The sequence below is a fragment of the Somniosus microcephalus genome, chromosome 5 (assembly GCF_052327205.1).
Source record: "Somniosus microcephalus isolate GS21.2 chromosome 5, FLI_Smic_1.0, whole genome shotgun sequence".
Classification (NCBI taxonomy): Eukaryota; Metazoa; Chordata; class Chondrichthyes; order Squaliformes; family Somniosidae; genus Somniosus; species Somniosus microcephalus.
In genome coordinates, this window is record NC_140991.1 from 279,746,159 (window position 1) to 279,772,267 (window position 26,109).

At 49.1% G+C, this 26,109-nt stretch overlaps 1 protein-coding gene across 1 annotated transcript in view; it reads right to left on the reverse strand.

The window, feature by feature from the left end:
• Positions 1 to 23,934, reverse strand: part of LOC147117756 (ankyrin repeat domain-containing protein 33B-like) — an 80,427-nt gene extending 56,493 nt beyond the window's left edge. Inside the window, exon 1 of the mRNA XM_085988997.1 lies at positions 22,448 to 23,934. Coding sequence (XP_085845123.1) covers positions 22,448 to 22,801 — 354 coding nt within the window. The 5' untranslated portion in view covers positions 22,802 to 23,934. The remainder of the gene's footprint in view (positions 1 to 22,447) is intronic.
• Positions 23,935 to 26,109: the final 2,175 nt, after the last annotated feature.

Genomic DNA, 26,109 nt, shown 5'->3' on the forward strand with positions numbered 1-26,109 from the left:
TCACTACTGTAGTCAAGCGCAGCAGCCAACTTGCACATAGCAAGGTCCCACAAACAGCAATGAGATAATCCACTTTTTGGTGGTGTTGGTTGAGGGATAAGTGTTGTCGAAGAGAAAGTGATCACTTCACAGGTGGCAAGTGGAAAAATATTCTTAGATCTGAACCAGCAGTAAAAAAACTGAAAGTAATTAATCCCAAAATAAAAATGTATATCTATGATAACCAAAAAGTTATATTTATTTATTGTGTAAAGGAGGTAAGTTAAAAAAAAAACATTTTTTAACAGCCCACCCAGGGCGAGATCTTTTGTTATATTTATACATGGAGTTTAATATTGTTGTTATTTATTCCCTCCCTATTGTTGCTTAGGAGAGATTTCAATGCTGTCTCAGGGTCTCTCTGACCACCCAAAACTATCAGTACTGTGTGGAGCCCAAACTCAGGACTCTTAATGCCAAGAATGAGTGGGGTGCCACAGGGATCAGTGCTGGGGCCTCAACTATTTTCAATCTATATTAATGACTTGGATGAAGGAAGTGAGTGTATTGTAGCCATATTTGCAGACGATAGGTGGGAAAGCAAGTTGTGAGGAGGACATAAAGGCCTAGAAATTCAGTTGTTTGCGCCAGCCGCTAGTGCCTTAGGAGGAGGAGATGTGGGGCGCTAGGCGGCTAGCGGCCGGGCACAGCGCGATCTGCGCCTCTCCCCAACTTCAGTAAAGATTTCGCGGCGGCGCAAAGCCTTTGTGCGCGCAGATCCTGACGTCATTTCATCGTGCAACGCCCTTTGTGCGCCCCGAACCGGAAAGTCAGTGGCGCCGCCCTTCTTTGCGCTTGGCGCCCCCAGCGACTGGTAGAGGGGAACGGTTCCCAGTCGCTGCGGGGCGCTATTTAAAGGGGACTCCTCCTGCAGTATAAGTGGCAGCCATTTTGTGCCAATCCCTCTGTGTGAGAGACGGATATTTGGAGATAGACAAAGGCAGAGAGCTTCCTGCTTTGACTCAGCGCTTGCACAGGTACTTGTGGCTTCAGGCCAGAGCTTTGCACTTGGATTTCACTTTCAGTGCCATAGCCTTGAGTCGCCACATATAATGGGGGCTGCAATGGGTGGAAACGTTGGCTTTCTGCATTGCATTCAAAGGGATCAGAGACGCCGTGAGAGAGTGCCAGTCATGGCCAGACGGAGATTGGCCAACAGGCGTCGGCAAAGGAGGCCTTACCCACCCAGGGTATACCGCCAGCAGTTCTCATATCTGAACATGTCTGAGGAGCAGTGTGTTCGGAGGATGCGATTCAGAAGGGAGGTGGTCACTGAGATCTGCCACCTGCTTCGCAGAGATCTGCAGCCACAGCTGAGGAGCAGGACGTCTCTGTCAGTGGCAGTGAAGGTGACGGTGGCTCTCAACTTCGATGCCACTGGCTCCTTCCAATCCGCTACTGGGGACATTGCCAACATCTCCCAGTTCGCGGTACATTGCTGCATCCGCCAGGTGAACAATGCCCTTTTCAGAAGGAGACGTCAGTACATCTCCTTCCCCATGACCCTGGACAAGCAGCAAGAGCGTGCAATCGGCTTTGGAAGAATAGCGGGCTTCCCCATGGTTGAGGGCGTAGAACTGATGAACCAGCAATGGTCAGGCCTTGCTTCAGGGCTGCAGTGTGCAGGGCATGGCAGCCAAACAAGTCGACCCTTCCCCTTTAAGAGCTGACCGGTGCCAGCGTGTCTGCCTTCATTGAGCAACTCGCCGCACCTGCGCTGCGCCCGTCCTCGGTGTTAGCGCCCCGGATCGCCAGCTTAGCGCCTAATGATAGTCGTGCATCGCCTGCTTTAGCGCAGCAGCAACCTCTTGGGGCGATGCCACTGAATATCGGCGAAGGTGGCGCGAAGTTGCGCCGGGTGCAAACTTTAGCGGCTGCCCGGCTGTAGCGCCCCAAACGTGGCTATACTGAATTTCTAGGCCAAAGAGTCTGCAAAGGGATATAGGTAGGTTAAGTGAGTGGGTGAGAATTTGGCAAATGGAGTATAATGTGGGGAAATGTGAAGTTATCCACTTTGGTAGGAAGAATAGAAAATAAAAATATTATTTAAATGGAGAAAGACTACATAATGTGGCGGTACAGAGGGATTTGGGTGTCCTCGTACATGAAACACAAAAAGTTAACATGCAGGTGCAGCAAGTAATTAGGAAGGCAAATGGAATGTTGGCCCTTATTGCTAGGGGGATGGAGTATAAAAGTAGGGAAGTCTTGCTACAACTGTACAGGGCGCTGGTGAGACCACACCTAGAGTACTGTGTACAGTTTTGGTCCCCTTATTTAACGAGGGATATACTTGCATTGGAGGCAGTTCAGAGGATGTTTCCCCTTGTCAGGGAATCTGGAACGAAGGGGCATAGTCTCAGAATAAGAGGTCGCCCAGTTAAGACAGAGATGAGGAGGAATTTTTTCTCTCAGAGGGTCGTGAATCTTTGGAATTCTTTACCCCAGAGAGCTGTGGAAGCTGAGTCATTGAATATATTCAAGGCTGAGATAGACAGATTTTTGAGCAACAGGGGAGTCAAGAGTTATGGGGAGCGGGCAGGAAAGTGGAGTTGAGGCCAAATTCGGATCAGCCACGATCTCATTAAATGGCAGCGCAGGCTCGAGGGGCCTATTTCTTATGTTCAAATGAGAAGGGAATAAAGAAAGAACAAACTTTCATACCCTCAGGACGTCCCAAAGCGCTTCACAGCCAAGCATTTAATTTTGAAGTGTTATCACAGATAAACACTGCTGCCAATTTGTGCACAGCAAGCTCCCACAAACAGCAATACAATGATGTAGGAGGACAACTCCCCTGCTCTTCTTTGAATAGTGCCATGGGATCTCATGCATCCACCTGAACAGGCACACGGTGACTTAGTTTAACAGCTCCGACAGTGCAGCGCTCCCTCAGTACTGCACTGAAGCGTCAGCCTAGATTATCTGTTCAAATCCTGGCGTGGGGCTTGAAACCGTGGCCTTCGGACTCAACAGGAAGCAGGCAAAGACGAGCAGCACATCGAACCGCCAACTCTGGGTGGACGCATTCCTGGGGGTTTCATCACATGACCTCCTGCCTCCAACTGTCCCACCCAGTTAATCAACCTTTTCCCAGCTCCAATATTTTATAACTATTAAACAAAAATGTTCAAAGAAAATAAATAATACACAATTTTCTTTTTAACGCTCTTATGATTTTTCTCCCGGGTTGCTCGCAACAGCGTCCTGGAGATTAATCGGTTACTCCTGGAGACTCCAGGACAATTCTGAAGGGTTGGAAACTCTAGCAGCACATCAACTACTTACATCACATCATTCACTGATAAACAAACCTTACAACCTTTGCCAGGTTACTAAAAACAGCTCTGCATGATGTAATCACCTTGCTCATTGTGTATCCTTAACTCTTAACAGACTCAAAAATTCTCCGGAGGACAGCTGACGCAGCACAAACTCTTCCTAGTGGGATGCATGGAGGAGTTCTTCTGCTGCAGATGGTTTCAGAAATTACTGATTAGGAGAGAGTTCAATGCTGCCTCAGGGTCTCTCTGACCATCCGAAACTATCAGTACTGTGTGGAACCCAAACTCAGGACGCTTAATGCCAAGAATGAGAAGGGAATAAAGAAAGAAGGAAAGAGCTTTCATGTCCACAGGGCGTTCCAAAGCACTTCGCAGTCAATTAATTACTACTCTCCAAGCAACATTGCAAGAGATAAATTTAAAAATGTAAATGTAAATAGTCCTCTCCTGACGGGAGAGACTCAGGCCTGCTGCCCTCCAGTAGCTAACTCAGTGACCATTTTTTCTGTGTGAACTTAAGCTACATGCATTCATGGTCTGACCGAAAGGTCATCGACCTGAAACTTTAACTCTGTTTCTCTCTCCACGGATGCTGAGTATTTCCAGCATTTTCTGTTTTTATTTCAGATTTACAGCATCTGCAGTATTTTGTTTTTTCATTCATGGTGTGTCTCTCACTCCTGGGATTTCACCCCTGACATTTCTCTACTGTTGACGACTGCATTATAAATCCAATAGATCTTCAGGCCTTGGGTCATAAAATCAATAATAGCCTTTGGCCTACTCAATGCTGTACTACTTTATCCTCAACTGCAGCATAATAATACCACTCAGTTGGTTTAAGGCAGTTCTCCAAATGACAAACAAGAAAGAAAAGGAAGGAAGGAAGAGAGAGAGAAAGAGAGAGATAGCTCACATAGAGCTAGATTTTATTTCACGAGAACTGTACAATCTGGAAAATGGCGTGCACTGTTAGGGATGGCACTATTTGCGATTACCAAAGGACCCTGAAAGGGCAGCAGTCACTTCTTTGCTGAGGCGCCAATGATTACCAATGATATTAAGTCAAGAACATCGGCAGGAGAGAGAGAAAGGGTCCTCAAGGTAGACTCAGACAATTGCAGTGACCTCTGGAAGCACATGACTGAAGCAAGCTGTCAGGTAGCTGACACACAGCATTGTGCAGACAGCAGGTCAGTGGAATTGCTCAGTTTTATCGACCAGCTGCGGGTAAATGGGAGATTTGTGCCCTTCTTCAGTTAAAATGTTGATAGTCATGAAGTGAGATCTACAGCAGAAGCGTTCAGGAAGCATGTGTCTCTTACGAAAAATTGCACAAGTGCCTGCTAATCGCTCCCTAATCACACTGCAGGAACCCAAATCTGGTTGTTCCTCGGGAAAAGTTAATTTGCTGACAAAGGGAATGGGGCGGTTGTTTCAGCTGTTACTCATCTGACCAGTAGAAAATCTACGCAAGAGATTGTAAGCGCAGACTGTGGTTACAACCCTCGCCATTGAGTCTCTTCGATTTTCTTTCCGTCTTCTCAATAATATGCACCACTTTCCATCACAGTGACATTATGGTTAAGTGGCATGGTGATGCTGTTATAATGCTATGGCATTAATTGAATCAGCACGTCATTACGCTGGCAGACAAAACAGATTTGCCAAAATGTATAGGCAATGTCTTCTAGAAGAGGCCACTACTGGACTAGCAGCGCACCTTCCTCTTGTTCCTTCATAGAAGGAAACAACTCTAATAGCCGAGTGCAGGAAGCTCTCTTTAACATCAAGCGGAGCCATGACTAGCTTCCTGTACATGCCAGATTGTAGATTAGTTCAGATGTTAGGAGTTCTGTGAATTCAGTCAGGTTACAGCAACTCAATTCTTCAAATTTAACTTTGATTTTCCAAGGGCAATGTTTAGTGAAGACACACATTTGCATGATACTGTAGTTAAATACCGAAAAAAACAAGATTTATGCACTGTGGTGGTTACTTCTAATCTTCAGCTGTTCTGGATGGTTACTGTCCTTCATGTTACAAGGATCAAGGACATATTTAAATAGTGGAATAGTGGAACTCCAAGACTATCAGCTAAACAGAACTATTTTTTCAAAACCCGAAAGACAAATGTTGCTTCACTCTGTCTTAATGCCTGATGTTTAATGAAAGCAGAGGAGACCAGATTTATAAAAGAGATCCCTACCACAGTCTGGAAGAAGCCAGACAAGAGCTTAGTGAAATATTTGCAGTAAAAGCAGACAGGAGCAATCAAAAAAATCAGATTAGCGATAAGGAAATCAGGATAATTTCAAGCCAGAAACACAATGGAAAAGTTGGCTGGCAATGCTCCGAGTGCTGAGATCGTGTACTTAGAAGTCTTGTGACATCAGTCTGGATGGGTTGAACATTTACTGGATGGATGGTTACCATGTAGACTCTTGCAGGAAAATAACACAGGGAGCTAGATTAAGTGGAGATCCGTGTAAAAGATATCTCAGACAGGGCAACTCCAGTCATGTCGCTGTTGCTATACGAAGTCAGACAGCACAGAAGGAAACGGTGAAAGAGAGGGCCTCAAACAATGGTTGGTGTCCATGTCCTGTCATAAGAGCCAGCTGTTTGATGTGGAAATGGTCCTTCAATTGGTGTCGGTAACTAAGATGACGACGGACAGTAAGGGATAGTTGGGATCGTCACTCACCATTTGATTTAAGACAGTTCACAAATGAGAAACTTCGATTATTGTACGGATAATAGGGTAATTTTATGAATTTCCACTCCTGACATGAAGCATCAGATATCAGGAGCACATATTGGATTTTGGGTACTGGCTATGCACTCTCCTCCCACCCTCCCCTCCCCTCCCATGATTTTCCATCCCTTAAAACTACCAGAGGGAAAGTCATTAGCTGGATGCCCTCTAAATTTCCAATATTTGCTCCCGGTGTGGCACTCCACACCAACAGTGTAAATTTACCCCCATGATCCAGCTCTTTACGGTGAAAGTTGGTAAAATACTATTTTCAGTAACCAGCCACTCAACCTCGCCCGCACATTCAATGAGTGGGAAGACATCCTATGTAAACACCGACCAAATGATAACGTTCTGCGTATTTTTTCCCCCTCTCTGTTTGGAAATGAAGCTTAGGTAACAGCCGTGGCGCAATGGTAGCACTCTCGCCTCTGAGTCAGAAGGTTGTGGGTTCAAGTCCCACTCCAGAGACTGGAGCACATAATCTAGGCTGGCACTCCAGTGCAGTACTGAGGGAGTGCTGCACTGTCGGAGGTGCCGCCTTTCGGAGGAGACGTTAAATCAAGGCCTTATCTGCTCTCTCAAGTGGATGTAAATGATCCCACGCCACTATTTTGAAGAAGAGTAGGGGAGTTCTCCCAGTGTCCTACCAATATTTATCCCTCAACCAACACCTAAAAACAAATTATCTGGTCGTTATCTCACTGCCGTTTGTGCGCAAATTGGCTGCCACGTTTCCTACATTACAAGTGACTACACTTTAAAAACAACTTCAGTGGCTGTAAAATGGTTTGGGATGTCCTGAGGTTGTGAAAGGTGCAATATAAATGCAAGTTCTTAAATGTTATGAATTAGCACTCCCAGCCACAGATTTGAAATACAAAAACACAAATCACAAATTCAGGGGCAGAGGTTAGAACTTCTGCCTCATGCTTGCTTGATTTTCAGTCCTTTCATTGCTGACCCCTACAATTGCAAAGCACGTTTCATTACACAAATCTCTTTGATGGGAGGACCGATTAATAAAACCTACTCCCATGTTTAATGTATAATCTGTTTGGTGTGTGTATTTGGTTTATAATGTTTTTAACAAAGATTTTTAGTTCCCAACATTTCTCTCAGATTTTTTTCATAAGCCAGTGCTAAAAGGGTTAAATTATGAGGACAGGTTGTATAGACTACGCTTGTATTTCTTTGAGTATAGAAGATTAAGGGGTGATCGAATTGAGGTGTTTAAGATGATTAAAGAATTTGATAGGGTAGATAGCGAGAAACTATTTCTTCAGGTGGGGGAGTCCAGAACAAGGGGGCATAACCTTAAAATTCGAGCTAGACCCTTCAGGGGTGATGTCAGGAAGCACACAAAGGGCAGTGGAAATATGGACCTCACTCCCCCAAAAAGCTGTTGAGGCTAGGTGAATTGAAATTTTCAAGACTGAGATTGATAGATTTCTGTTAGGTAAGAATATTAATGGATATGGAACCAAGGCGGGTAAATGGAGTTAAGGTACTGATCAGTCATCTATTCTATATATCTTTCCCTTGTCTCAAATAGTTATCAAGGCTTGAAAGATGTAAGCAACCTTGAAGTCATGTAAAAATGAACCTTTTCCACAGGGAATTCATGTTAGCTACTGCAAAGTCACTGATGTGGTTATTTTACTGTGTCCTAGGCCTAAAGCCTGCTACCTCCTGCAGAATGTCTTTTAATTTTGATCTAGCATTTGTGTTTTTGCTGTAAATTATTTTAGGAATGCATCCTAACCCAGAAATCCACATGAAAGGAAGGTTTCTGGCGACAGCCAAGAACAACGGCCCAGAAATTCGGGTCTCCACGGGTGAGTACGCACGGGGTACTCACCCGTAAGCCCAATGGAAGTGCCGGTTTCCTGCATGCACTGTGCATGCGCGGGAAACCGGCACTTCTGTTCCCCTGAAAGCAGGGGTTAAGAGGTCATACGCATGCACGGGAGAGGCTGCGTGTGCACATCGAACTTGCGTTTTTTTTTACAGGTTTTCCCAGGAGGGTAAGTCTCCAGAATTTACACATTTAAAAAGCAGGCGTAAGGCCTGCTTTTTACAAGGTAAGTGGTGAATTAATTAAAATTAAAACATTTTTTCCACAGGTTTATTATATTTAAATACTTTAAAGCAAGGTAAGTTTATTTTTAGCCCCGTTAGAAAATAAAATTATTTTTTTCAAAAATTTATATTATTGTTTAAAATAGTTATTTCATGTAATTTATAGTTTATTTAAAAAATGTGATTTTTAAAAAATTTATTTGAAGATTTAGTGATGTTTTGGGGCCCGTAGTATTTATAAGTTTTGACAGCCCTTCCTGTCAGACTTTTGACTGGAGCATTCCCTGCTCCGATTGGCTCCCCATGGCCCATGTGATCACAGGGGACGCATCAAACTAACTGCGCCCCTGGGATACGCAAGCACTGTGCGCCGGCAGTTGGAGCAGGCCCAGGATCGGAATCCCACATGGGCCCACAGCTCAACAGCCGGCGCGCTAGGTAAGTGCAGGTCGGGGGCTTGCACCCGCGGGAAGCCCCCGACCCGAATTTCTGGGCCAATATGTCAGCCTTGGCTCAGTTGGTACCACTCTCACCTCTGAGTTGGAAGGTTGTAGGTTCAAGTCCCACTCCAGAGACTGGAGCACAAAAATCTAGGCTGACTCTCCCAGTGGGGTGCTGAGGGAGTGCTGCATTGTCAGAGGTGCCGTCTTTCGTATGAGACGTTAAACTGAGGCTCCTTCTGCTCTCTCAGGTGGATGCAAAAGATCCCATGGCACTATTTCAAAGAAGAGCAGGGATGTTATTCTTAGTGTCCTGGCCAACATTTATCCCTTCATCAACATCACAAGATTATCTGGTCATTACCACATTGCTGTTTATGGGAGCTTGCTGCATGCAAATTGGCTGCAGCGTTTCCTACGTTGCAACAGTGACTACACTTCAAAAAAATGTACTTCATTGGCTGTGGGACGTCCGGTGGTCGTGAAAGACGCTGTATAAATGAGACTCTTTCTTTAACTGGCTTGTTGCTTTCATAAGAAAACATTATCCTATTCAAACAGAAAAATTAAATTGGGACACTCATCCATTTAAAATATTGCAGATTTAATTTTTCTTAACGAACAAATAATAGGAAAGATTCAGAGTTGCTAGACATAGCCTACCTTAAAGGCTACTTTTTATAGCGACAAACCCAAGTCTGTCCTAACAAACTAGGAGGTTACCTCTTGAAAAGAGAAGGCTGAGGAGAAATGTGATAGAGGTCTTTAAGAGTATGAAAGGGTTTGATAGAGTAGACATAGAGAAGATGTTTCCACTTGTGAGGAGACAAAAACTAGAGGCCATCAATATAAAATAGTCACTAATAAATCCAATAGGGTATTCAGGAAAATCTTCTTCACCCAGAGAGTGGCGAGAATGTGGAACTCGCTATCACAAGGTGTGGTTGAGGCGAATAGTATAGATGCATTTAAGGGGATGCTAGATAAACACACGAGGGAGAAAGGTTATGCTGATAGTTAGATGAAGAAAGGTGGGAGGAGCCTTGTGTGAAACATAAACATCCACATAGACCTGTTGGGCTGAATGGCCAGTTTCTGTGCTGTACACTCGATGTAATCCTATGTAAGAGATTGATGGAACAGGCTCGACGGGCTGAATGGCCTACTCCTGTTCCTATGTTGTTAACCAGAATGTTTCAAGTTAGTAACAGTCGTATAATAAGGTGCTGCTTAGATGGGGATACCAGGCAAAGTCCCGCTAAGCTGTGCGGTCGCCCGAGCAGGCCGCTTACCGGATTTTCTTTGGGAGATTTTGCGCAAGCATGAAATTTTGAATGGGCTGCGCAGCCCATTAAAGAACTGCACACCCAAAAAAAAATTAGGGGGAACATTGGTACAAGGTAGTGCTTGATTGGAGCCTGGTACCTGTGATTTCATTTTGCAGAAAAATATACAGGGACGTCATCCAAAAATACAGGAATAATTGGTAGCGAATGGGGGAAAATACAATTATGATCTGGGAACGTTGCCTAAACCTGGAGCAGTCTTTTCACATTTAATCTCTTGACAGTCAGAGCTTCCTACTATCAGGTCCAGGATAACACAAATTGCAATACTGGACTGGAGCTGTGCAGGAAAATTATCTAAAGTAGGAGCACGTGACTGTTTACAGGGCTAAGGTTAGGGATTAAGGGAGAATTAAGGATGACTGGTGTGGAGAAATGAACATTTACACTAGTGCAGCAAGGGTCAGCCATGGCTCAGTGGTAGCACTCTCACCTCTGAATCAGAAGGTTGTGGGTTCAAGTCCCACTCCAGCGACTTGAGCACATGATCTAGGCTGACACTCCAGTGCAGTACTGAGGGAGTGCTGCACTGTCGGAGGTGCCGTCTTTCGGATGAGAGATTAAACTGAAGCCCCATCTGCCCTCTCAGATGGATGCAAATTATCCCATGATACTATTTCAAAGACACGCAGGGGAATTCTCCCAGTTTTCTGTCCAATATTCCTGGCCAAGATTACTGAAACAGATTATCTGGACAAAGCAGCCCGCTTGATTGGCACCCCATCCACCACCTTAAACATTCACTTCCTCCACCACTGGCATACCATGGCTGCAGTGTGTATCATCTGCAAGATGCACTGCAGTAACTCGCCAAGGCTTCTTCAGCAACACCTCCCAAACCCGCAACCACTTCCACCTAGAAGGACAAGGACAGCAGGCGCATAGGAACACCACCACCTCCAAGTTCCCCTCCAAGTCACACACCATCCTGACTTAGAAGTATATCGCCGATCCTTCATCGTCGCTGGGTCAAAATCCTGGAACTCCCTACCTAACAGCACTGTGGGAGTATCTTCACGATATGGACTGCAGCGGTTCAAGAAGGTGGCTTACCACCATCTTCTCAAGGGCAATTAATGCTGGCCTTGCCAGCGACGCCCACTTCCCATATACGAATATAAAAAAAATAAGCTCTCCCTCACAAGTGTCCACCAATGATATCCCCACTGGCAAAAACTAAAAATGGAACGACACTAAGAAATCACCAGACCTGGATACATTATGTAGAATAGCACAGTCTGGAGTGATTTAATTCCAAGGTAGTAATGTATAAATACAAGTTGTTGATGTAATACAGAATGAAGTAGGCTTTGATAAACTTTGTGATTTATGATGGCATTTTAACCCCACAATATGTACCACATTGAGGATTGTATTAAGCTGCGAATGATGAATAAAGTTCACATGGAGTTTTGACTCTAACACGAATTGATACAGATAGAATGTCTTGCACCCACCCAGCTATACTGTTTTAGGTTTCCACTCTCTTGACCTTGTCACTTGCCAGTAACCTGGTTAGTCTTGCTTTTGGATATTTACTCATACCATGGCCTGCAATATTTAATTCACAAGATAACATCAATCACCAACAATTTCAATGGGGACTCCAGAACTTTTTTCAAACGAAATCATATAATCTTACAGCACAACCTGAGCCAGCTCCTTGAAAGAGCTATCCAATTAGTCCCACTCCCCTGCTCTTTCCCCATAACCCTATGTTGATTATGTATAGGTTTCATGTTTAATTGCTCAGTTTCCTTTCCTTTTCCCCCGCTCTCCCCTGAATGTTCTGATGGGGTGCAGTGCTAACCTTACTCAAGAAGCCATTTTTTCTTTGAGTGAGCCTGGACAGTATGGAGACAATTTTAGCCTAAAACCACTTGTCAGTCAGTAAACTGTCGGAATCAGGTGCAATGCTGGTTTGACACTCCGCCCAATTCTACTCTCCATTGATGTCAATGAAGGGTAATATTGGGCAGGGTGTAAAAGTCAATGAGTAATATTGGGTGCGGTGTAAAAGTCAATGAGTAATATTGGGCGGGGTGTAAAAGTCAATGAGTAATATTGGGTGGGGTGTTGAAGTCAATGAGTAATATTGGGCGGGGTGTAAAAGTCAATGAGTAATATTGGGTGCGGTGTAAAAGTCAATGAGTAATATTGGGCGGGGTGTAAAAGTCAATGAGTAATATTGGGTGGGGTGTTGAAGTCAATGAGTAATATTGGGCGGGGTGTAAAAGTCAATGAGTAATATTGGGCAGGGTGTAAAAGTCAATGAGTAATATTGGGTGCGGTGTAAAAGTCAATGAGTAATATTGGGTGGGGTGTTGAAGTCAATGAGTAATATTGGGCGGGGTGTAAAAGTCAATGAGTAATATTGGGCAGGGTGTAAAAGTCAATGAGTAATATTGGGCGGGGTGTAAAAGTCAATGAATAATATTGGGCGGGGCGTAAAAGTCAATGAGTAATATTGGGTGGGGTGTTGAAGTCAATGAGTAATATTGGGCATGGTGTAAAAGTCAATGAGTAATATTGGGCGCAGTGTAAAAGTCAATGAGTAATATTGGGTGGGGTGTAAAAGTCAATGAGTAATATTGGGTGGGTGTAAAAGTCAATGAGTAATATTGGGCGCGGTGTAAAAAATGGTTTTCCACCCAATCCCGTGGGTTTCCCACCCAGCGAGTTAGGTTAAAATTACCCTGAGCGTTAGTGGCTATTCAACAATTGGGGTATCACAGCCTCGCTGCTCCTGCCCCCTACACAAACCCCACACATGTTCTTTCCAATAGGGTCACCAAACAGTGAGCAAAGTTAATGACATGTTTTATCCCATCCCCCCTTCCCTAACCTGAAGGTGCTGAGGCCAAATGTAGCAACCCAACTATTGCCTGAGTCGAGATCAGCTGGGACCTGGGATCTCCCATGGCTGGATGTTTCAGTGCTAAACTGGGCAGTGCATTTTACCATAAGCCATGAGGGAATTCAATCCCTCTTAGGAGGCTAGTTCCCTTTCCAGTTCATCTAAATCCTACAAAGAATCACGTCATCAACAACAAACACTCTCTTTGAGATAAGGCTGCCAACAATGAATGTGCTAAAGACAGAAGACCCAAACTAACCGATTAAAATTCTCCTGCAATTACAGTAACATCACCAACTAAAAAATGCTAGTAACAACCTGTACAAGTGACTTTTTCGGTACCTTCTGCTATTTGGAAGACCGTGAATTGAAATGACCATTAGAAAGCTTTCGGACTATTTACTGACCAAGATGTATGATTGTTATAAAAGAAAAGAAAGACTTGCATTTATGTAGCACCTTCACAGAATGCCCCAAAGTGCTTTCTAACCAATGAGTACTTTTGAAGTGTAGTCACTTTTGTAATGTAGAAACGTGGTAGCCAATTTGCATCAAGCAAGCTCCCACAAACAGCAATGGGAAATGACCAGATAATCTGAGAGTGTGCCTGGCAGTGTGTGTGCCTGAGAGCGTGTGTGTGTGAGTGTGAGTGTGAGCCTGGCAGTGTGTGAGTGTGAGCCTGGCAGTGTGTGAGTGTGTGTGTGTGTGTGTGTGTGTGAGAGTGTGTGTGCCTGGCAGTGCGAGTGTGTGAGCCTGGCAGTGTGTGAGTGTGTGCCTGGCAGTGCGAGTGTGTGAGCCTGGCAGTGTGTGAGTGTGTGCCTGGCAGTGTGTGAGTGTGAGCCTGGCAGTGTGTGAGTGTGAGCCTGGCAGTGTGAGTGTGAGCCTGGCAGTGTGAGTGTGAGCCTGGCAGTGTGAGTGTGTGAGCCTGGCAGTGTGTGAGTGTGTGCCTGGCAGTGTGTGAGTGTGAGCCTGGCAGTGTGTGAGTGTGTGCCTGGCAGTGTGTGAGTGTGAGCCTGGCAGTGTGAGTGTGAGCCTGGCAGTGTGAGTGTGAGCCTGGCAGTGTGTGAGTGTGTGCCTGGCAGTGCGTGAGTGTGTGCCTGGCAGTGCGAGTGTGTGAGCCTGGCAGTGTGTGAGTGTGTGCCTGGCAGTGTGTGAGTGTGTGCCTGGCAGTGTGTGAGTGTGTGCCTGGCAGTGTGTGAGTGTGTGCCTGGCAGTGCGAGTGTGTGAGCCTGGCAGTGTGTGAGTGTGTGCCTGGCAGTGTGTGAGTGTGAGCTTGGCAGTGCGAGTGTGTGAGCCTGGCAGTGTGTGAGTGTGTGCCTGGCAGTGTGTGAGTGTGAGCCTGGCAGTGTGAGTGTGAGCCTGGCAGTGTGAGTGTGAGCCTGGCAGTGCGTGAGTGTGTGCCTGGCAGTGCGAGTGTGTGAGCCTGGCAGTGTGTGTGTGTGAGCCTGGCAGTGTGTGTGTGTGAGCCTGGCAGTGTGTGTGTGTGAGCCTGGCAGTGTGAGTGTGTGCCTGGCAGTGTGTGAGTGTGAGCCTGGCAGTGTGTGAGTGTGAGCCTGGCAGTGTGTGTGTGTGTGTGAGTGTGTGCCTGGCAGTGCGAGTGTGTAAGCCTGGCAGTGTGAGTGTGTGCCTGGCAGTGTGTGTGTGCCAGTTTGTTTACGAGTGTGTCTGGAACATTGGAACAGGAGTAGGTCATTCAGCCCCTCGAGCCTGTCCCACCATTCAATTACATCATGACTGATCAGTATCTAAACTCCATCTACCAGCCTTGGTTCCATAACCCTTAATACTCTTGTCTGACAAAAATCTATCAATCTCAGTTTTGAAATTTTCAATTGACTCCTAGCCTCAACAGCTTCTTGGAGGTGAGAGTTCCAGATTTCCACCACCCTTTGTGTGAAGAAGTGCTTTCTGACATCACCCCGAACGGCCTAGCTCTGGACTGCCCAACCACAGGCAATAGTTTCTCTCTATCTACCCTAGCAAATCCTTTTGATCATCTTAAACACTTCAATTAGATCACCCTTTAATCTTCTATATTCAAGGGAATGCTGTTGCGTCCGTGTATAATAAGACACAGACGGCGGAGAACGGTACAACAGGTGTTTACTCAACGTGGCTCACACTGCAACTGATCTGTACAGATTACTACTCAGGGCTATATACAGGTGTGGTCACTGCCGGTACTGCAGTATACATGAGCTGTAAAACATAGTTCCCCCCCTTAAAGGTATATACATTACAATTCCTCCCCTTTTAGGTTAACAGTACCATAACACTCATTTAACAATTAAATATCAAACTAATTACAATTAACACTTTTAACATGCAACATTAGCTGAAAATAGTCTATTTATATATTCAGTCTTTGAGGAGGCTTCCTGATCCTTTCTGGATAGCGCCTTTCCCGAATGTCTTGCTCTTGGTGCGGAGGTGATCTGGCCCCCTGTCGTCGGTTGGTTCATCAGCTCCCGATGCTACTGTTTCTGGGGTAGATGCGACCTGTACGTCGGGTTCATCACCAGGTACGTATGGGCGAGGCATGGGGTTGACTTGTTCCTGTGACTCTAGGATCTGGTCAGCATGGCATCTCACGATGCTCTCCCCAACGTCCACTGTGTACATTAGTGGGCCCTGCCGTGTGCATATCGTTCCTGGCTGCCATTTTTCTGTTCGGTAGTCGCGGGCCAAGACTGGTTGCCCTACATTGAAGCTCCTTGTTGGCTTCTCATGGATGTGCTGGAATTGCTTACTCTCAACATCTCTTCGTACGTTTGGTCTGAGCAAATCCAGGCGAGATCTTAACCTTCGGTTAAAGAACATCATGGCTGGGGCCTGGTTGGTGACTGCATGTGTCGCATTCCGGTAGGCGAACAGGAAATTGTCCACCTTGTGCTGCAGCGGAATGTTGTCATTGTACATAGCCTTTATTGCCTTCTTAAAGGTTTGTACGAACCTCTCAGCCAATCCATTTGTGGCTGGATGATACGGGGCGGATGTGTAATGCCTTACCCCATTCTTTTTCAAGAACCTCCGGAACTCTTCGGACAGAAACTGTGGTCCGTTGTCGGAGCAAATCTGTTCTGGCAAGCCATTCCTGGCAAAAATGGTCCGTAGGACTGCAATAGTTTTCTCCGTGCTGGTGGAGGACATTTTGATGACCTCAGGCCATTTCAAGTGCGCATCCACGGCTATTAAAAACATTGAGTCCATGAATGGACCAGCAAAGTCAATATGCACCCGTTGCCATGGAGATGAGGGCCACTCCCATGGGTGTAGAGGGGCCTGTGGTGGTGCATTTTGGACTTTCTGGCATCCTGAGCAGCTCTTGGTCAGGTCCTCGATTTGTTTATCGATTCCCGGCCACCACACATAAGCCCTGGCTAGGCTTTTCATTTTTACTCCTCCCAGATGACCCTCATGAAGCTCATTGAGCACTCTGTCCCTTAACTTGGGTGGAATTACCACTCGGGATCCACACATCAAGGTCCCCCGGCACACTGACAGCTGTTCTCTCCTTGTCGAGAATGCTGGCAACAGTGAGTCGCCATGTGCTGGCCATCCCTTCACCGTCAAATCATATACCCGAGACAGTGTCGGGTCATTTCGGGTTTCCTTTTCGATACAAGCGTTAGTTACCGGTAGGTATTCAACTATAGTCGAATGGAATATTTCGACAGGATCCACTGCTGGTACTTCCTCCGCAGTAGGCAGTGGCAGGCGTGATAGCCCATCTGCATTTCCATGCTGTTTCGTGCCCTTATATTCAATCTCATAGTGGTGCGCCCCTAGAAAAAGTGACCATCTTTGTAGTCATTGCGCAGTCATCACCGGAACGCCCTTCTTCGGATTAAAAATGGAGACAAGAGGCTGGTGATCAGTCAGCAAGGTGAATTTCTGCCTGTGCAGATAGTGATTGAACTTTTTCACTCCCCACGCTAGGCTGAGGGCCTCCCTGTCAATCTGGGTGTAGTTACGCTCGGCTGAGGTTAGTGATCGTGACGCAAAGGCTATTGGCCTCTCTGAGCCGTCCGAGAATTTGTGCGACAGCACCGCTCCAATGCCGTAGAGTGATGCATCACATGCCAACCGAATTGGTAATGCTGGGTTGTAATGGGCCAATACCTCTTTCGATGTGATTAGTGTTTTGCTCTTCTGGAAAGCTCGTCTACATTCGTCACTCCACTTCCATGGCACCCCAGTTTGCAGTAGGGTGTTCAGTGGGTGTAGTATTGTAGACAAATTTGGCAGGAACTTATGGTAGTAGTTTACCAGCCCGAGGAACGACCTCAGTTGTGACACATTTTCCGGTGCTGGAGCCTTGACTACTGCCTCAATCTTCTCTGGGGACTTATGTAACCCCTCTTTATTGCTAACGCGGCCACAATACGAGATCTGTTTTCTAAAAAACTCGCATTTGGGGCGGTTAGCTCGGAGCCCATATTCCTGCAATCTAGTGAGCACCTGCTCCAGGTTGGCAAGGTGATCACTGTCATTTTCGCCCGTGACCAGGATGTCGTCCAAATAACACTGGGTCCCTGGGATCCCTTGTAGGACTTGTTCCATTGCCCTATGCCAAATAGCCGGAGCTGATGCTACCCCGAATACCAGCCGGTTGTATTGGTAGAGACCTTTATGGGTGTTGATTGTGAGGTATTTTTTTAATGCTTTTTCTACCTCCATTTGCAGATACGCCTGGGCCAGATCAATCTTAGTGAAGCGTTTCCCTCCAGATAGCGAGGCGAAAATATCTTCAATCCACGGAAGTGGATATTGTACGGTGTGAAGGACCGGGTTCACTGTTACCTTAAAGTCCCCACAGATGCGAACCTTCCTTGGTTCCCCAGGCGTGCTGCTCAACGACTTTTTCATCACAGGGACGATGGGAGTAGCCCACTCACTCCAGTCTACCTTGGACAGTACACCTGAACGTTCCAGACTCTCCAGCTCTGCTTCGACAGCTGGGTGGATCGCATAAGGTACCGGTCTGGCCTTAAAAAATTTTGGGCTTGCGTTTTCTTCAATTTTAATCATCGCTGTCATGCCTTTTAGTGTTCCGAGTCCTTGCTGGAACACTTCTTTCGCGTCAGTTAGGATCTTTGACAATCGCCCAGGTGTGACGTCATCATCCTTTTTGTCAGCCACAGTCAGTGCCTGTATGGAATGCCAATCCAGTTGTATTTTCCGGATCCATTCAGGTCCCAGTAATGGTGGCCCTCCATCTTGCAATACATACAGGTCTAGTTTTGGTGTTTCCTTACCGTTATATATAACGGTCACCCTTATTTTTCCTTTGGGGTAGACTTTTTGCCCCGTGTACGTCTTCAAAATAATTTTTGTGTCTCTCAAGGGTATGTGTGAGAATAGCCGCTCGTAGTCCCGTCGGTTTATGACTGATCCTGTGTCCAATTCCATCTTTACCTGGACTCCTGCTATCTTGAGAGTGACCCAAATGGTTCGGTGATCCTCCGTTGTGATCACATTATGTAGTTTCAGACAACTCAGTTCCCTGCTTTCAGAGTCGTTATCACTCTTTTGTTCGTCTGAACTATTCTCCGTCATCTTATGTACCTTCTTGTACTTTTCTTTGATAGGTTTCTTATTGCTGGTTTTCTTTCCCGACCTGCAGACTCGTGCTATGTGTCCTACTTTTCCACACTGTCTGCACACTTTGTCTTTGAACCAGCAATCATTCTGGTCGTGTGTTGTTCTGCCGCAGCGATAGCACTTCTCTGTTCCATATGACATTTCGTTTGTGCCAGATTCTTGCGGTCTCTGTTGTATCTCTGCAGCGTCCCGTGCTGCTGCTTCATATGATACCGCAATGCTGAAAGCCTTTTCCAGTGTAAGGTCCTTTTCAGATAAAAGCCGTTTCTGGGTTCCTTCACTTTGAAGCCCACACACAAACTTGTCCCTTAAGGTATCTGCCAGTCCCGCTCCAAACTGGCAGTGTTTCGATAGTTTGCGCAGTTCTGTTAAATAATCAGCATTGCTTTCATCCTTATGCTGGTTCCGTTTGTGAAACTTGAATCTTTCTGCTATCAGCAGCGGTGTGGGGTTTAAATGTTCCTTTAGTATCGTTACTATGTCTTCAAAACTCTTTTCCATTGGCTTCGTTGGGGTTACTAGATTTCGTAATAAACCATACGTCTTTGCACCCATTAAATTTAACAATACCGACGCTTTCTTGTCATCTGACACCTCATTTGCCTTGCAGTACACCTCTATTCGTTCGACATATGTAGTCCAATCTTCGACTTCATTGTCAAATGCGGTGATACTGCCACTCTTCGGCATTTTGGGTGTGGTTTAAAATGGCGTCTCCCAATGGCTTAAAATGGCGTCTCCCGCGCTTTCCTTCCTCCCCCGCTGCTGCCAACGCCTCTCCCGGCAGTCCTCGTGGCAATGGCGGCGCCTCGCGGGTTTCTGCGCGTCTCTCTCTCCCTCTCTCTGACGCTGCTTGGCCCCTGAACACCGGCTGCGCCCTGTGCGCTCTGCCCTCTCTCTCTCTCCCCCGTCAACGCTGCTCGGCCCTTTGCTGTGCCGCTCGGTTGGGCTCTAGCCCGCCACTGTCCGGGAAGGGTCTGCGCACTACCTGTTGCCAGCCCGTTTCGCTGGACCACCTCGACTGGAATGCCAAGCCTGGCTCTCGACAGCCTCCCCCGCAATTCTCGAGTCTGCTGGATGACTGGGCGGTTGCCCGTGGTCGACGCCCGAGTCTCTGGCCTTGACCTCCAATCCACTGATCTCCAGGAACGAATCCCCGGGAGGTGATGCAGAGTTGCAGGTAGGTTCGAACTTGCCTCGTCGCTAATGTTGCGTCTGTGTATAATAAGACACAGACTGCAGGAGAACGGTACAACAGGTGTTTACTCAACGTGGCTCACACTGCAACTGATCTGTACAGATTACTACTCAGGGCTATATACAGGTGTGGTCACTGCCGGTACTGCAGTATACATGAGCTGTAAAAGATAGTTCCCCACTTAAAGGTACATACATTACAAATACAAGCCTAGTCTATGCAACCTGTCCTCATAATTTAGCCTTTTAGCCCCGGTATCAGTCTGGTGAATCTGTGGTGCACCCCCTCCAAGACCAGTATATCCTTGCTGAGGTGCAGTGCCCTGAACTGAATGCCGTACTCCAGATGGGGCCTAACCAGAGCTCTGTACAGCTGTAACATTACTTCTACCCCTTTGTTTTCCAGCCCCCTTGGGATAAAGGCCAACATTTAGTTCGTATTTTAAATTATTTTTTGGACCTGTCCACTAGCTTTTAGTGATTTCTGTACTTGGACTCCTAAATCTCTTTCCTCATCCACAGTTCCTAGCTTCTCACCATTCAGAATATAATCTGATCTATCTTTCTTAGTTCAAAGTGGATGACCTCACCCTTTCCCACATTAAACTCCATCTGCCACAGTTTTGCCCACTCACTTAATCTATCAATGTGCCTGTGCCACTTAAGTTACTGTTGTCAGCAAACTTAGATATATGGCTCTCTATTCCTTCATCCAAGTTATTTATACATATAGTGATAATTTCCTATCCAAACCAATAGGTTACCTACAATACCATGCGCTCTCATTTTTGTTAACTGTCTCCTATGTGGAACCTTGTCGAATGTCTTCTGAAAGTCAATAACATCCATAGACACTCCCTTATCTATTTCCTCAAAATGTTAACTAGCTTCGTTAGACATGCCTTACCCTTTACAAATTCATGCTGGCTCTCTCTGATCTCATATTTGTCCAAATTCTGAGTCACTCTGTCCCTAATAACTGATTCTGGTAACTTTCCCACAACTGATGCTAGACTAATAGGCCTATAATTTCCTAGTTTATTTGTCCTACCCTTCTTAAATAATGGAGTGATATTGGCTGTTTTTCAATCCAAGGGGACAATTCCTCAATCTAGAGAGTTTTGGAAGATCATGACTAACGCATCAACAATTTGCTCACCGACTTCTTTTAGTACCCTGGGGCGAAAACTATCTTTAATCTCATCAGTTTCTCCATCACCATTTTAAAAGGACTTTAAACCAATAAAAGTGGGGGGGGGGGGGGGGGGAGGGGCGGGGGGAGGGCTCAGGCAGAAATTAAAATAACCAAAACATTTTAAAAAGGAATGAGTGCGAAGTCCAGGTCATCAAGTGTTAAAGGTAAATACTTCAGGTTCAGAAACAAATATAGGTAGTAACGACAAAATACATAACTGATGATAAATATACAACAGAAGTGATAAAAAAAACAAGGAGTGTGATAAGTTAAAAATGTGTTAAAAACATCAGGGCATAAGAGCAGGACAGGATTTATTGTCCAATTAAAAGTTCTATACACTAATGCACGTAGCATAAGAAATAAAACAAGTGAATTCGAAGTGCAAATTCAGCTTAAACGGTATGACAGTGATCATCACTGAGACCTGGCTACAAGCTGGGCATGACTGGGAGATAAATATTCCAGGTTATAAGGTTTTTAGAAAGGACAGGAAAATTGGAAAAGGAGGAGTAGCAATATTGACAAGGGACACTATTACAGCATTAGGAGATCAGTAAGGCTGAGCCAGCAGTAGAAACACGATGGGTAGAATTGAGGAATAAAAAAAGGATGCAAGACTTTGGTGGGAGTTGTTTATAGACCTCGAGATAGCAGTGATAAAGTAGCAGGAGATCAAAGAAGATTATTGCAAAAACAGAGTAGTTGAGAGACTTTCATTTACACATAGACTGGGATAAGCAGCACAACTTGAGTCCCAAAGGCACCAAATTTCTCAAGTGTATTCGGGACAGTTTTCTGGAACGATATGTTCTTGAACCAACATGAGAACAAGCCATCTTAGATTTAGTAATGAGTAATGAGCCTGAATTAGTCAATAATCTAACGGTAAGGGAACACCTAGCTGACAGTGACCATAATATGATAGAATTCACTATTGGGTTTGAGAGGGAAAAGGGCGAGTCAAGAACCAAGGTTTTAGATTTAGGTAGGGCTGGCTTTGGAGGGATGAGGCAGGAATTGACCATAATAGACTGGGCAGAACTATTAACAGATAAAACTATGGATAAACACTGGGAGGTGTTCGACAAAGTATCTGGTACAATACAAGACCTGTACATGCCCTAAAAGGCAAGAGCTCTATGTGTGTAATTAAACAACCTTGGTCAACAACGAAAGTGAGAGATAGCATAAAACTAAAAGGGTTTATACGAAGGGAAAGAACAGTAGAGATCCCACGGATTGGTAGGAATATAAAGAACAGCAAAGGGATACAAAAAGTGGTAACAGCTGCAAAAAAAGGGATTACAGGAAAAAGCTTGCAAGGGTTATCAAGCACAACACTAAATGCTTTTACAAATATATTAAAGAGAAAGAGGGTGGCTAAGAATAATGTGGGCCCCTTAATGACAGATACAGGTGATACTGTAATTGAAAATCAGGAAATGGCATGGCAGACTTACTAAATACCTACTTTGTATCGGTCTTCACAGTAGAGGATGTGGATGAAGTACCAGAGATAAAAAGAAAACTAAAAATAAATCAAGAGGAGGAACTACCTAGATTCAACATATGTAAAAAAAAATGTCAGGCTGCGTGTGCGAGAACCTGGCAGTGCCAGTCCTTGCCCCAGTCCCTCACTTACCCTGCCGTTCCTGTCGCTCTCCATCACCTCCCGCTCACTCAGCTCCTGGCACATCAGTCCCTTGAGTCCGATGGCGTTGCTCGTGGTGCACGCCTGGTACAGGCTGAGCGGGCCACCTGTCACGCTCGCTGTCTCACTGACCAGGGACTGTAGATTGGGGGGGTAGAAGGAGTCATCCGACAAGATGCTGCAGGTGTCCGAATCCTGGTCCCCATCCTTGCCCTTGGACCTGCCAACCTCCCACTCCTCCTCCTCCTCAGGCAGCTGCAGGAGGCAGGCAGTGCTGGCGGGCACAGCAGCTGTCCCACTCCTCCTGCTGGCCTCTCCCACTCTCGTCTCTGTCATCAGCAGCATGTGGGCCCGTCAGCTGCTCACGGGGACCCCGGCACCAAAATGGGAGCCCGAGGAGGGACGGCCGGGAAATCCCCCTGAAACCTCCGACCTCGGACCCAAGGGCGGGATGGAGCAGAGTCTCCCGGGTTGGAACTCTAACAGGGGTTCCCTACCGGGGTGGGCAGAGGATCTGGGACCGAATGAGTGGGCGTCACAGGCCGGGTGAGTGGGGGTCACAGTTGAGGGTCCCGGTTTGCGTCGGGGCTAGGTCCTGGGATGTTGGAGCCGGAGTCCTGGGGCGAGTGGGGATTGAGGTTCTGGGGTGCGTGAGGTCAGTGTCCTGGGATGTGTGGGTGAGTGGGGTCAGTGTCCTGGGATGTGTGGGTGAGTGGGGTCAGGGTCCTGGGATGTGTGGGTGAGTGGGGTCAGGGTCCTGGGATGTGTGGGGGAGTGGGGCCGGGGTCAGGGTGATGCGATGAGTGGGGTCAGGGTCCTGGGATGAGTGGGGGAGTGGGATCAGGGTCCTGGGATGAGTGGGGTCAGGGTCCTGGGATAAGTGTGATCAGGGTCCTGGGATGAGTGGGGTCAGGGTCCTGGGATAAGTGTGGTCAGGGTCCTGGGATGTGTGGAGGAGTGGGGTCAGGATCCTGGGAGGAGTGGGGTCAGGGTCCTGGGAGGAGGGGAGGCTCCTTGTGTCGCTCGGTATCCCGCGGGCTCCTTCCTTTGCCCAGCTCCCTCTCAGCGCTCATCACTCAGCCCCATCGCCGTTAAGTCAGTCCCCAGCTCGGAGCCGCCGATGTCCCGAGTCTGTCCCGCTCCGCTCGGCACGGCTCCGGTGAGAATCCGCTCCGCTCTCACTCACTCCGCAGCCCGGGTCCGGGTCTCTCGCCCAGCCGCTTCCCTCCTCCGACTCCGGGTTAAAAGCATTGCCCCAAGCACATGGACACGGAGCACGGGCTGAGACGCCGAGAATGAGCTGAGGCTCCGCTTAATCCGATCACAGGAGATTGCAGCTCGGGTTTAAACATCAGCAGGGATTTGTCGCTGGTCAGGAAAAGCCTCCCGTGCACTGGGAGCCGGGACATGCGCCTCCCTCAAGGGGACTCCCCGCAACCAGTTCCCGGACTGGGACACTCAGACTGAGAGAGAGAGAGAGAGAGAGAGAGAGAGAGAGGGGAAAGCTGCGGGAATTCCCCGCCTGAAGCTCACCTCCTGAGGCCAGCGAGTCACTCAGCTTCTTCCGTTACCCCCTCCCCTTCTTCCCCGTTACCCCCTCCCGTGACTGTTACCCCCTCCGCGTTATCCCCCCCTCCCCTCCGCGTTACCCCCACCTCCCCTCCGCGTTACCCCCCCCCTCCCCTCCGCGTTACCCCTCCCCTCCCCTCCGCGTTACCCCCCCCTCCCCTCCGCGTTACCCCCCCCTCCCCTCCGCGTTACCCCCCCCTCCCCTCCGCGTTACCCCCCCCTCCCCTCCGCGTTACCCCCCCCCTCCCCTCCGCGTTACCCCCCCCTCCCCTCCGCGTTACCCCCCCTCCCCTCCGCGTTACCCCCCCTCCCCTCCGCGTTACTCCCCCCCTCCCCTCCGCGTTACCCCCCCCTCCCCTCCGCGTTACCCCCCCCTCCCCTCCGCGTTACCCCCCCCTCCCCTCCGCGTTACCCCCCCCTCCCCTCCGCGTTACCCCCCCCTCCCCTCCGCGTTACCCCCCCCCTCCCCTCCGCGTTACCCCCCCCCTCCCCTCCGCGTTACCCCCCCCCTCCCCTCCGCGTTACCCCCCCCTCCCCTCCGCGTTACCCCCCCCCTCCCCTCCGCGTTACCCCCCCCTCCCCTCCGCGTTACTCCCGTCCCCTTCCCGTTACCCCCGTCACCCCCCCTCCCCGTCACACCCCCTCCCGCCCCGTCACCCCCCCCTCCCAGTTACCACCTCCCCTCCCCTCCCCGTTACCCCCTTCCCTCCCTGTAACCCCCTCCCCTCCCCGTAACCCCCTCCCCTCCCCGTCGCCCCCTCCCCTCCCCGTCGCCCCCTCCCCGTAACCCCCTCCCCTCCCCGTCGCCCCCTCCCCTCCCCCCTCCCCGTCGCCCCCTCCCCTCCCCCCTCCCCGTCGCCCCCTCCCCTCCCCTCCCCGTCGCCCCCTCCCCTCCCCTCCCCGTCGCCCCCTCCCCTCCCCTCCCCGTCCCGTCGCCCCCTCCCCGTCGCCCCCTCCCCTCCCCTCCCCGTCGCCCCCTCCCCTCCCCTCCCCGTCGCCCCCGCCCCCTCCCGGTCGTCCCCGCCCCCTCCCGGTCGCTCCCGGTCGCCCCCTTCCCGCCCGGACGCCCCCCTCCCCGACCGCCCCCCCCTCCCCGTCCCCCCTCCCCGTCCCCCCTCCCCCCGTGTCCCCCCTCCCCCCCCTCCCCGTGTCCCCCCCCTCCCCGTGTCCCCCCTCCCCGTGTCCCCCCTCCCCGTGTACCCCCTCCCCCCCCGTCCCCGTGTACCCCTCCCCTCCCGCCCCCTCCCCCTCCCCTCCCCCCTTCCCTCCCCTCCCCCCCTTCCCTCCCCTCCCCCCTCCCCTTCCCTCCCTCTCCCTCTTCCCGGTCGCCCCCCTCCCCTCCCCGTCCGCCCCCCCTCCCCTCCCCGTCCGCCCCCCTCCCCCTCCCTTTCCCTCCCCTCCCCCTCCCCTTCCCTCCCCCTCCCCTTCCCTCCCCTTCCCTCCCCCTCCCCTTCCCTCCCCCTCCCCTTCCCTCCCCCTCCCCTCCCCTTCCCTTCCCTCCCCCTCCCCTTCCCTCCCCTTCCCTCCCCTCCCCCCGCTCCTCCCCCTCCCCCCCCACTTCCCCCCTCCCTCCCCTCCCCTCCTTCCTCCCCTCCCCTCCTCCCCTCCCCTCCTTCCTCCCCTCCCCTCCTCCCCTCCCCTCCTTCCTCCCCTCCCCCCCTTCCTCCCTCCCCCCCTTCCTCCCTCCCTCCCCTCCCTCCCTCCCCCCTCCCTCACCTCCCCCCTCCCTTCCCTCCCCTTCCCTTCCCCTCCCCTTCCCTCCCCCTCCCCTTCCCTCCCCCTCCCTCCCCTTCCCCTTCCCTCCCCTCCCCCCGCTCCTCCCCCTCCCCCCTCCCTCCCCTCCCCTCCCTCCCCTCCTTCCTCCCTCCCCTCCCTCCCTCCCCCCTCCCTCACCTCCCCCCTCCCTCACCTCCCCCCTCCCTTCCCTCCCCTTCCCTTCCCCTCCCCTTCCCTCCCCCTCCCCTTCCCTCCCCCTCCCCTTCCCTCCCCTCCCCTCCTTCCTCCCTCCCCTCCTTCCTCCCTCCCCTCCCCTCCTTCCTCCCTCCCCTCCCTCCCCCCCTTCCTCCCTCCCCCCCTTCCTCCTT